The following is a 12,982-nucleotide window of genomic DNA, read 5'->3' on the forward strand; positions in this document are numbered from 1 at the left end:
AGCCCAGCTGCGGCACGTTCGCACCTGCCCTTAACCTGCCGTGCGCACACGCTCCCACACCTGCGCCCCTTTCCATCCTGCCTCGCTTCCTCCCCCAGCCAACGAACAGCAGGCTAGACCCCGCCCCCACGGGGAGCGCCGGCCCGCCCCTCGGCTAGAAGTGCCCAGCTGCAAACCACTGGCATGGCCTTGTGTGCATCTGTGTCAGAGACAGAGGAGCTAACACGGTTTATAAGAACAATACACTGCCCCACACAAGCACACGTTCAGGCCACTAAACCATCCCCCAGCTCAAGCTAATTCTCACTGGTAGAAAGACCTGTAAAAATCAATGGAGAAAATCTAGCAACCATCTGCCCCAAGACTCCACTGAGACAAAGACCCCTGTCCCCTGGGAAAACGGGGACGACAGAAACACAACACACATACAAACTCAATTACTCGCTACTGCTAAAACTCTCCGGCCTGCTGCAAACACTGGCCCCACGTTTTCACTGACACCAGCTTTGTCATAATGAGGAACTAAAACGCAGTTCAGTCCACGTTTTGTCAAGACTCTTTTTTTGTGTGTGTGTGTGTGTGTGTGTGTGTGTGTGTGTGCGCGCACTCAAAATAACACGTATCGCAGCCAACGTGCAAAAGGTAAATGTGAATGTGGGTGGCAATTTATCATTGTAAAAACCACAGCTATGTTTAATAGAACCACAGTGAAGTATTAGCTTCCAACAGGCATCCAAAAAGCGAAAAAGGCAGGGGGTTACTGTGGAGGCTTCAGTAATAAATTCCACCAAATTAAGCCTTTGCTGCACACTACTGTGGTTAAGTGTCTAGAAGCTGAGGGATTCCCTTTTGTGGCTCAGAACTGCTGTCTAATTCAATCACTTTTAAAAGTTCTTTACTTTTACCACCCATGGACGATGTTAACGGCTTTGCAATTGATATAAGAAGAATGCCATGATCATCCCATCACACAGCCCACACCAGTTAGCATACCGACAGTTTGTTTACAGTGGTCTTTTTTCCCCTGCATGCCTTTAACTGTTAGTTCACTTGAAGTGATATGTGGCAAGGCCTAACAACTCACACGAGTAAAAAAGCAGGCGCAATGCAGAGAAGGCCAATTCCACGAGCTGCTCTGTCCTAGGCACCATGGCCTACAGCTACTGCTGTGTAGCTCGTGTTGTTTGTAGGTTCCCGTGTAGTTAATATTGCTTGAAACTGAAGTCTAATGTCATAACATGCTTGATGGGGTGTGCTACCGATCAAAATAGTAACGTGCAGCGGTTTAAAAAAAAAAAAATATGTGGCCTGTCTGGTTTTAAGGTCGACATAAATTTTAAAATGGGTCTCATAAATTCCTTTTGTGGCTTTAAGGTTTCTGCAAAGTCATTAAAGTTTAGTATATATTGATTCGCAGCTTTATGATCGCCTAAGGGTGTCGTCACTTCTGAATGGTCCATTACGAACCAATAATCAGATCAATGTCATAAATACAACTATGTAGCACGAGTTAATAACACTGTACACGCCCGTGCCTTAACTGCGGCCGCGTTATGAATTATCGGTCCAGATGAGGTGTTAAAGTTGCCTTCATGTGAGATACACACATTCGGTGCTTCTGCGACATTTTAACACACGTTTGCTCCGCGGCCTGCCAAGCGCGTGCCCACTCCGGCGTCGTCGGTTTCTCTCGAGACGGGTAGCACGTTCCGTCCGCGCTCGCAAAACTTTTGTCGTCCACAGCAGCCGAACTCAGTACGCGACGTGACCACGTGGTTTTGATCATCCAGCAACTCCTCTCGCGTCTCCCTCGCGCTCTCTCCGCCTGTGTCCGAACCCAGCACGCAGAAGCTGTTATATAGCTCTCTAAAAATAGCTCACCTTTCACTGCCATGTACGGCCTGATTGACAGCCGCCGCCAGCCAATCGCGCTCGGCTACTCACTCTGGCTCCTCCTTTTTCACCCATTTTAGCGCCGCCTTAATTGGACGCCGGTGAGATCATCAACCCTATTTACCTTACATGGTCACGCACGGAATTGATTGACAGCAGGCCACTCCCCCCCCGCGAGCCTGGGCTTCCTCTGCTCACTACACAGCTAGCCCATGCAAGTTGCCCTGCTGGAGCGCGGCGGTCACGAGAAAGGCTACCTGGATTTCTAGAGCAAACACAGCAATCTGGCGGCGCGTGTCTCGTCCCCGCGCATGCACCCCACTCCCGGGCTGAGGACCTGAGAGCGCGCAGCGGACAACGGGGATTGCAATTAAGTGACAAAATATTTTGCAAAAACAAACGACGACATTTTCTTTCTTTTTTTGCACGTCGCTCCGCTCTGAATATTTGTCTTCTCTCTGCGCAAACACTTCCCGGAGCGCGCCAGTCACGGATCGGAAGAGTTGGTGGGGTTCTCGTGCTTTTCTAACAGTGGGAGCTCCTTTTTTGGGTTTCCTGAGGAGCACAGCGACTTGTTTTCTTGCGAGCATCAAAATGGACGTGTTGGCGAATTACAGTATCTTTCAGGAACTTCAGCTCGTGCACGACACGGGCTACTTCTCCGCGATGCCATCGCTGGAGGAGAACTGGCAGCAGGTGAGCGCGCTGCGTTCGCGTGGTAGTCGTATAAAACAAACGCTTGGACGCTCGCACTTGCTCTTCTTTTTTTAGTCTGAACTTAACTTCCATGCCGGAACTGGCTACAAGCAGGCATTTGTTGGTAACGAGCGCTCAAGGACCCGAGCGCCACGCGGCTTTCTGTTTCCAAAATACAGCGCGCGTCTCTGGGTCTCAGGCTGGGTCGACGCTCGCGGGGCTTTTTTAAAATTATAGCAGTGTTGTCGGCACATAACGTTTCAGCTCTTTCACTCGTGCACCTTGCATTTCCAGGAAGCTTGAAAGAAGGCTAATCTTTGCGCCTTACCCTAGTTTTTAGACTAGACTGATGGTGTGTGTGTGTGTGTGTGTGTGTGTGTGTGTGTGTGTGTGTGTGTGTGTGTGTTGCTTATGGATTGTAATATAGTCCGTAGATAGCCCCTAAGAAGCAGACATGGCATTAAATATTGTTTCCGCAGCTGTTGTTACTTGCTGATTTCAGCCCAGCGGTATCAGGCGCAGCTCTCAGTTGGAGTGAATGTTATCTCTCCACCTCGAGGATGCGCGCGAGGTGGCACTAGTCGAATGGAAGCTGCTGTGGGTGCAGAATAGATAATATATATCAAATAAGTAGCGAAAGTTGCGTGGCACGGCGCGGCGGAGCGCCACATCGGTATTGACGTGTCGGCCGTTCATTCACATAGCGAGCCTGTCGGGCAATGTAAGCACAGTGGCACGCACATGGCCGAGGGAGCAGCTCCGACAGACCCACCAATGTGCATCATCATGTCTGGGCCACTAAAAATCATATTTGATCAAATTCTTGTCATTGTGTTCGTCGCATTTGCGGTTGTTTGCCATATTAATTAAGTTCAAGGCATACGTCTGCGTACTTATCTCTCTCTCGCTCTCTCTCTCTCTCGCTCTCTCTCTATATAATATCTCTCTCTCTATATATAATATCTCTCTCTCTCTCTATATATATATATATATAATATCTCCCTCTCTCTATATATATATATATATATATATATATATATATATATATAATATCTCTCTCTCTCGCTCTCTCTCTCTCTCTCTCTCTATATATATATATATATAATATCTCTCTCTCTATATATATATAATATATCTCTCTCTCTCTCTCTATATATATATATATATATATATATATATATATATATATATATATATATATATATATATATATATATACATTAGAGAGAGAGAGAGAGTGTGTGTGCTGCACTTCTATTATTTAAATTCATGGTTGGGTTAACGCTGAACATGGAAGAGTGGGTATGGAGATACGCTCCTGCGCGCGCACGCACCGGGCTGGCACGAGCTCATTGCCATTCCATGTGCTCAACTGCGGGCAAAATGCAGCGCGTGCTTATTTATCGCTAGAGTGTGAATGTGAACAGTTCTAGGATTTCCACCTAAACCTACACGCGCACTCCCCGGTCCTCGTCCCGACTACACAGCGCAGCCCGACGCGTTTTGGCACGAGTTAAAGGACAGTTGTGGTCTGGGAGGATTCGTGCGGACCTTTTCCACAGTAATTAGCCAAGCACATTTCCAGTCCGGGCCCCCACACTGATCCTGGTCACCTCACAGCTTTGATGCATCAAACAATAGATGGTTTAATTAGACAGTGGCTTTTGGGGTGTGTGTGTGTGTGTGTTTTGAAGTCAATTAACTGTTCAAGCACATACGGGCTCAGTTTTTGCCTGCTGTGTTGCATCCATTTGAACATCAGGCCACTGATTTTGTGTGTGTGTGTGTGTGTGTGTGTGAGAGAGAGAGAGAGAGAGAGAGAGAGAGAGATAAATAGTACTTTCTCATGTTTTGTTTAATAAGATGGCTAAAGCTTGTCCACTATGCCTGCTGCTATACGCTGCCAGAGTTCAGAGAAGCAGAGCGAGGAGACTGAGTTTGTTGCAAACTGCCACGTTAAACCGCACTGAGGAATGTGTTTCATGGATGCTTTGGCCTCTGTTGTCACGTTTCCTCCGACGGGGGCCTGCTGGGAAGAGGGGCGGTGCGGAGGCGTGGCTTAAAAAGTCCAGTTTAATGGTGCGACAGCGGTGGGGGGGGGGGTCAGGCCTTGGACGGGAGGACAGGTGAATAAAAGAGGCTGCGCCGTCTACATCTGATGCTTTTACTGGCAGTGACGGTTTGATGGTGTAGCCCCAGATCCGCCTGGGGGACAAGACGGATGGAGGCACAGGTGAACGGGGCATGAATCAGACCGTAATGGACGTGATACGGGTGAAGTGAGTCCCTCCTCTCGATGGAGCGGGACGTGGAGCGCACGGGCGGTGGGAGTTCACCACCACCACCAAATCCCCCCCCCCATCGTCCTCGCTGCTTCCCAGAACAAAGACACCATCTCTCTCTGTCAGCGGGATGGTAGAGAAGAGAGTGAGGAGCTCGTGAAAAGCAGTGTCGAGCATAAATGCGGGACACCGGTGGCGCTTGTTTGTTTTTTTACCGAAGATGCTGGGTGCGATGCTGTTTCGGCGGTGACCCGTGAGGAAGGTTGGTTCAAAGAGTGGCTGTTTGTGCGGGGGTGGCCGGTTGTGTTGTCCTTTGCTCACCTCCCATAGCAGCAGTACCCGCAGAGATTCTGTGGGCTCCACACTGGAGGCGGTCGGAGCAGGTGGAGAACCCAAGGGAATTGGTATGCGGCGGTAAACAACACCATTAGGAGCAAACGAGGCAGCCGGGCCAATTAGTGTGGATCACCTGAGAGACTGATTGAGTGTGTGTGTGTGTTGTGTGTGAGGGTGAGGGAGGAGTGTTTGGTAATGTCCATTCTTCTGTACCCCTATGTTCCAGGGCACCACCTGCACGACTGCTTGGTCGTCTTCTTCAGGGGACCAACAATTTAAATTTTTTTTCCAGTGGCTGCCATGAAAATGGATCATTCTGTGTCTGTTCGCCACACCTGGCAGGCCTGTCTCTCAAATTTGCCTTCTTGTTTGTATTCACTGTTTTGGTTTAGAAAGTATCTGTTATGGAACAGCCAGAGATTTATTGAGTCCTCTTCGTCTGCGTTTTGCTTCAGAGGGCATTGTTTTTAAGCTTGGGGGCAAAGCCTTGTTGAAAGGCCCACCTCAAGACCCCCGTGGCACAGACGCCAGGAGAGTCGTTTCTCCCAAAACTCCCGGCGAAAGTGTGCCGACAGCCCGGAAACCTGTCGGCTCCTGTGTTTTGACCTCCTGTTCCATTAACACCTTTCACAGGCGTGCCATGCTGGGACGTGATCCGGCCCACAGAACTGAGCTCCATGTGGCAGTGAGCGGGCGGCGGGTCAGGTGACGCCCCCGCCCCCGGCCACCCGGAGCTGGGCCACAGGAAGCCGGCTGAGGTAAAAGCTGTGCCTGCTCTCATCTGGGGAGCGTCGCCTGTCCCAGAGTAGCAGCGTTTGACAAGATAATGAATCGCCCTGCATGCATATGCCGCACCGCAGTTTTTCACATTTCACAGCCCAGTAACTTTCAGAACGGCAGCGGGGGGTGGGGGGGGGGGGGTGTGCAAGAGTGCCTGATGCCATTAAAAATGGATTCTGATGGAGTTCAGCTACATCTTCTGTTTCTGAAGCCCCCAGAGCATCCCACCGCCCGGACAGCCGCTCCCAGCCGCTCCCAGCCCATCCCTTCCCAAGGCCCAGGCAGCAGCTCGCTTTAGAATTCCAGCCCTAGCTTTACCACACACCCCCGCCAGCCCCGTCGGGCTCGCTCCAGATTAAGGCGCTCCGCTTGCCCGCCGACGGAGCGCTGCGTTGCGCAACCCTCGGAGGAGAGCAGCTGGTTTCTCACGGAGCAGCCGCGGGGGGCGTGGGGAGCGCTTGGAGCCCCGTCTCTCGGCTGGCCGCCGGCCCACTCCGCCGCTGGAGAAGCTCCAGGATTCCAGACAGGCGGAGCTGGCGTGCTGCTGAGCTGCAGGGTCTGGGAGCAATCCGGCCTTTGCCGGGGACAGAAGACGGCTCTAATGTCCTGCGCGCCTCCACACCTCGGCATATAGGGGAGTGTGACAGCTCGCACGTGTCCGAGCTTTCATCACAAAGACAGCCACTGTATTGCCGTGAGCAGACAGGCCTGGGCGCCCGCTGACCTCCTGACCTCAGATGCCCTGGAGGACATGGATCATAAGCAGTGCAGTGGAGGATCATCGTTTTCTAGCTTTGTGAGAGCTAGTTTATTTCTGAGTTCTCTTAAAATCCACTTGCTTCTGTTTTGTTTTTGTTTTTTATTGTGTGTTTTTAATCAGAAAATCTTTCTGCTGTCATCTGGTTTCTTGGTCCTACAAATGCAGTAGATCTTTCAAGGACCAACACTGCCATCACACTATTCCGTGTGTTTCAGTATCAGGGGACTGTGGTGTGTGTCTTCTTTACTGCGGTAATATATGGCCTCTCTGTAAACACACGGAAAAGAAACTACACACGTCGAGCCAGAGAAACATTTCTTGTCAGATTCTGATTTGTGAGCTCAGCAGTTTTAATTGGTCCCACGTCGTCTCTCTTGTATCGGCTTGTCTGGTATCGGTTTAAACGGCCTACCAGGAATCCAGGAGTCAGACAGTGTTGAGTCACCCGTCGGGATTTATCGGCATGACATCATAAAGCTGAGCCACCGTGTGTGCCGAGCACTTCCTGTATGCTGCGAGCGCCACTGAGCAGACAGGACACCAGCAGCACAGGCAGGGCGGAGCCTGGCTTCTCTTCAGTGAGTCACAGGCTGGGATTACAAAACGCACACGGGCATTTACACCCCCCGCCTCGCTTCTTATTACGAGTCAGGTTTCAAATACTCGGTACAGTAGAGGGTACAGTACAGTCCCAGCTGATGCTAGGCTGGGACACTCTCTCTCTCTCTCTCTCTCTCGCTCTCTCTCTCTGAGATCTTACCAGAGTAGATCAGTCAGCCTCTAGCCAGCTGACAGTAATTAGACAGCAGGGCCTTTTATGTGCAGGGCGGAACCAGGTCTCTTGAAGTGGGGGCGGGGCGGGGAGGGGGGGCTTTTACTTGCACTTGGGCATGTTGTTTTCGAACAAGAGCACTGCTTACACACACTATTCCTTACACAAGTGTGTGTGTGTGTGTGTGTGTGTGTGTGTTGACTTTAACTCAAACTTGCAAAAATAAATAAATAAATAAATCTCTGTAAATAACCAGCTGCACCAAAAGAATGAGCAACTTCAGATTGAATTAGCTGAGGAAATCCATTCAGTCGGGAACATCAGCATATATTGCTCTGAGTTATAATTTGGTCCTTCGAACTGTTATTCCAGCAGTGTGAAATTGCTTCCACGATATTGTGTGCGTTGGAAGCGGACACTGAGACCTCAGCTATTGCAAGAACTGATTGAAAGCTGTTTACCAAATATCTGTTGCCATGAAATTTGGCAATTGCTCTATAATTTATTCAGTCTGCTAGCAGTAGATCAAAGTAGGCGTCAAATTGGCAGCGTGTAGGTGTCCATGCAGTGAGGTTTGGTGAAATGAGAAACTGAAAGGATAATTGGCATTTCTAACGTAGAACGGACACAAAACAACCATTAGGAGGTTTTTTGCATACTGGTAAAGGAATTGGCCCCGGACAGTGTATTTCGAGGGACTCTGTAACAGAATGTGACCGTTTAACACCATTTAAAGTCAAATGCAGGTTTTACACCGATTGTCTTGAGCGATGATCATTTAAAATAAATGCATAATCGCAGTGACTGGGTTCCTCTGTGTCGAGCATTTGCAAGAAAAAGCATCGTACCCCAGAACCTACCGGTGTGTTAGAAGGCAAAACATTACCATATAAACGCTAGCCGCTACTGCGCACGCCAGGATTTGAATCATGGCTTCAGTCGGATAACGTCAACAGTTTCGCATTGCTACACCGGTCAGGAAAATCATTCCTATCGCACGACTGTTGCTCACTAGAGGAATCGCAGATAAATCCGTCCGGAGGCAGCACGGACGTTTGTCCTGGCTGGAGCGGGTACAGCCGGAACAATAAAAGAGACCAGAAGAGCTAAAGCAGAGTGTGTGCGGTGAACATCACTCCTAGGAGAGACACGCGTGCCCGGTCCGCGCCGTTGGCCGGTTGGCGCAGGGCCTTGCTTCTACGTGACGGTTTAGTGATCGAGACGAGTCAGATGTGTGCAACACGCAGGAATTCGCTCACCTGCGCGGGAGACGCCTCCCGGCGAATACGAGGGCCGAGGGGTCAGACTCCCCCAGCGGTTAGACGATCACTGACATTCATCGTCCTGACTCCAGTCATTCGGTCCTCTGCTGGAGGGCACCGGTCGCCCATTCTGGTCTTGCCCGTCCGAGCGCTAACGGACACGGCTTGTTATCGAGGAATTTCGGGAGCTTTTTCAAGGGACTGCGGTGGAGAAGGGCAGTTAATGGTGGGGTTGTGGGGGTGGGTGGCAGGATCATTTGTCTGCCCTCTTCTCAAGTGTCTGTTAGGAGCAGTAAAGGGGTGGGGTGGGGTGGGATAGGGAGAAATAGACAGAGAAAGATGAGAATGCAGAATGCATCTTTATGCATGAGGCCCGACGTCCTCTCAGCCCGTGGAGAGGCAGCTTAGCCTCTCAAGAGCTTGATTAACAGCCTGGTAGGAACCAGCCATTTTTCCCTCAGTACAAGTGCCCACACACATTGTTTCTCTCTCTCTCTCTCTCTCGCTCGCTCGCACAAACGTACACACACAAGTACACTCCGACCGACTGACAGTGTGATGGCATATTTTTGCCTCTTTTGCTTCTCTTTTAATGATAGCAAAATTCACACAGGAGCAGAAGCTTTCCAGACATTTTAGTGAAGCGCTTTGCATTTTAAACGGCATTTCCCTCCGACACAATCTCTGCTCTTCCATGTCTCTCTGTATCCCAGCCCCAGTGTGTTTAACACAGACCAGGAGAGTGCAGCTGGTGAATAATAGATAATGATATTCTTGGCATTCCTAACCACCTATAAGTAGCACTGCAGACTGTCAAAACAGTGAAAGAGAGAGGGAGACAGACAGAGAGAGAGAGAGAGGAGTCATGTGAAGAAGTGAAGGGCACCTCAGCATGGAGGAAAGAGCTTATGTTTATTCAACTGCGTCGGAGGCTGGGGGGGGTGAGTCGGGTGCCTCCCACACTGCTTGCCTCGTTTCGCTCCCGGTTTAACCTGCTGGAAATTCCCTCCTCTCTTCCAGCTCCTGTCTGCATTCCAGACACAAGTGCGCGGAGGGCCAAGCAGAGGTTGTTCTCACATTCTCAACGGCCGGGGGCGAGGAGGGCTCGTCGGCCAGCTCGCAGACGACGGTGCTGCAGGCAAAGCGCTCGTCCCGCGGCTCTGTTTCGGAGGCGACACCGTGCTTTTGTTTGGCAAAAATCGCGTCTGAAAGGAGTTTTGCGGTGAGCGCTCCTGTGAGAGGGACCTTCCAGAGAGGGAGGGAAAAAAACATGAGTTGCGTAAAGAGAAATGCACAGATGAATTATGACCACCGACATCAGACCATGAAAACAAAGCCTGAAGGCCTTTGTGAATGTGTGTGTGTGTGTGTGTGTGTGTGTGTGTGTGTGTAAGACAGCTCTGGTCTCGATCACTAAACGCCTGTTTGGCCACCAGGCAGGAGCAGTGAGCTCATCTGTTTGTTTTGGTAGCAGTGAAGTACAGTGCATCGGCAGCAGATGCACTACGGCTACGGCCCGCGTGCTCGCACACACGCGCACATACGCACACAAACACACTCGAGGGACAACAGGTACTTTTCCATGGAGGAGGAACGTGCCTTTGGGTGCCTCCTGTGTCCTGATATAGACCATGAAAGAGAGACCAAACGTAAGGCCAACCAAACATGAATGCTGTGAGTGGGGCCTGCAGCCTGTTTGTTGATTTTGTGCAGTGGGGAAATGTTCTCATGCTGGAGTTTGAGTGTGTGTGTGTGTGTGTGTGTGTGTGTGTGTGTGTGTGTGTGTGTGTGGGCGGGGGGTGGGACATGAGGGAAATGTTCTTATCCTGGAGTGTGTGTGGGGGGGGGGTGACATGAGGGAAATGTTCTCATCCTGGATTTTTTTGGGGGGGGTAACATGGAGAAATGTCCTCAGCCTGGAACATTAGATTTAAGACAGTGGTAAGACATAACAAAATAATGGTGGCATTTCCCCAGGTTTGAAGAGCTGCAGTGGTTGAGGTTTTGCTTGTGCGTGTGTGTGTGTGTGTGTGTGTGTGTTTGCATATGCTCTGTGTCTATGTCTCCACTAGCTGTTGATCTGGCTGTTTTCCAGACTCCCATTGTGTTGGAGCTGGGTTGCGCTTGGCTTGCTCATTTCTGCTTTTCTATCCCCCCCCCTCCCGCTTCGCCCCTTGCAGAGTGGCCAGCCTAACAGCCCTGTCCACTGAAGGGCTAGAGAGAAAATAAAAAGGGCAGCTGCCCCCTTGGCACCAGGCATCCCTAGCAGGGCGCTACGCTGCCCTAATGAGCTGAGAACGTCCTACACGAGCAGCTTTTTATACCTGTGCAGCAGAGACGCAGCCGTGAGCACGGGTCTAGAGGCGGGACTTCCCCGTCCGAGCGCACACTCCCAGGTTCTGTTCGTGGCGTTCAGCGGTGAATCGTTGCGTTCTACTACCCAGTCCTGCACAGGAAACTGAAGCTTTATTAATGCTGAGGCTACAGAGGCGCCCCCCCCCCCCCCCCTTTACATACACACACTCACAATCTGGTCCCCCCACAGATTCTGTCTCTGTTTCACCCCGCAACATGGACAGCTGCCAAGCTCCGCCCCATTTATCATCCCAGCAGCCCTGCGTTTCACCATCGCCGTGGTTACAGCCTCTGGCAATGGCCACGATGCCAGGCGTGGGTGCCACTTTTTGTGTGTGTGTGTGTGTGTGTGTGTGTGTACGCGTGCGTGCGTATGCTCTTTATTTGAAGTGCTCCCTTGCTTATCGTGTTGTGGGTTGCGGCAGGTGGCATACTGTATGCCCGATATAGCTCAGGCCGTGGGTGCGCCAGGCGACGTGCCGCTCCGCTGTGCACCCCACCTGTTCCCCTCTGCTGGCATGATCCACTTTTCCAGCGAAAAAAAAAAAAAAAAAAAAAAAAGACAAACGAGGTGCTCCGCGTTCTCCGCCGTGACCTCATATCCGGATTAAAGAGCGGGCGCCTGCCAGAAGATTCTTCCTCCTCGACATTAACGTCCCACAGATGGGCCATTCATAACAGACACGCAGCGTGCAGAAGGGAAGAACCGTGTTCAACCTAAACCATAAAAATTGATGAAAAGTCCTTTAGTTTCTTTTCCACTTAACAAATTAAAGATTCCTTTAAAAATGTTAAAAAAAAAAAAAAAAAAAAAAAAGGGGTCACGGGAGACATTTAGGCAGTAACGGGAGCTGAATGCTGGAGTTTTGGAGCTACAGGGCCTAACCCTGATAGAAGCTCCCAAGACAGTCACCAGAGTGCAGGGTGGTTGTCACCGCCCCGCTGTCAGGTGGGGGGGGAGGGTGAGGAGAAGGCGACCACGCGAGTGTGTTCCGCTCAGCCGTCAGGGTTTTGCGTACGGCGCCGTTAAGTGGGTCGCGCACGGCGTCTCGTCGACCTTGGGAATCTGTCCCGCTCGTCGAGACGCTCAGCCGCTCCCCTCTGCCGCGCGCAAGCCGTGCCACGGCTCGTTTTTCGGGGGGCGGGAGGCGCCCACCCAGCTCCTCGTACGGCTCACGCACACCGATTTGGGATTCATTTGCAAGAGCGTCTGGTGACGTGTTAGCGAGCTCCTTTTTAGCGCTGCACTCCGCCTATCCAGGAGACGTGTGCCGGTGCTCGGACCATCTGGTGGAATGGCTTTAGAAACGGGACAAAAAGGTAATTATGATCTGGAAGGTAGCAGCGGAGGCGCGCGGAGTCTGTCTCCTTCGAAAGGGAGGATGAGCCGTTGCCGAGCTATGTGGGTCGCCCGCTATTTTAATCGGCAGCGTTGCCGGGAATACCTGAGGGAATGGGCAGGCTTTGTCGGAATGGGGGCTGCCGGTGTGCGACTGCCAGTGCGTGTCTGGCTGTTTGTGTGTGCATGTATACATGCGTGCGTGCATGTGTGTGTGTTTGTAAGCTTAAGTGTGCATACACATGTGTGTGAGTCATAAGCATAGTCCAGAAAAGTTTTAGCAGGTCTGTGTGTGTGTGAACGAGAAAACGAAGACCGAGCCTGCTGTACTCCCTCTCGGCTTCAAGCAAGGCCTGCTTCTCCAGCATGCTCGCGCTCTCTCTCTCTCTCTTTCTCTTCACAGACAGGTCAACAGCTTCATTTTCCGTGGAGAGTGCCAGTGACTCATCTCCACTCTTCAGTACTGAGAATGAGATCACTAGCTCTAACAAAGACTAAAGGACTTAA

The 12,982-nt window shown here is 51.1% G+C and overlaps 1 protein-coding gene across 1 annotated transcript in view; it reads left to right on the forward strand.

Annotated features, from left to right (window-relative positions):
• The first annotated feature begins 2,083 nt into the window (after positions 1–2,083).
• The window catches only part of klf7b (Kruppel like factor 7b), a 34,620-nt gene continuing 23,721 nt past the window's right edge, over positions 2,084–12,982 (forward strand). Inside the window, exon 1 of the mRNA XM_027032646.3 lies at positions 2,084–2,589. Coding sequence (XP_026888447.2) covers positions 2,488–2,589 — 102 coding nt within the window. The 5' untranslated portion in view covers positions 2,084–2,487. The remainder of the gene's footprint in view (positions 2,590–12,982) is intronic.

Source organism: Electrophorus electricus, chromosome 9 (genome assembly GCF_041902795.1).
Source record: "Electrophorus electricus isolate QZ-2024a chromosome 9, ASM4190279v1, whole genome shotgun sequence".
NCBI classification, from domain to species: Eukaryota; Metazoa; Chordata; class Actinopteri; order Gymnotiformes; family Gymnotidae; genus Electrophorus; species Electrophorus electricus.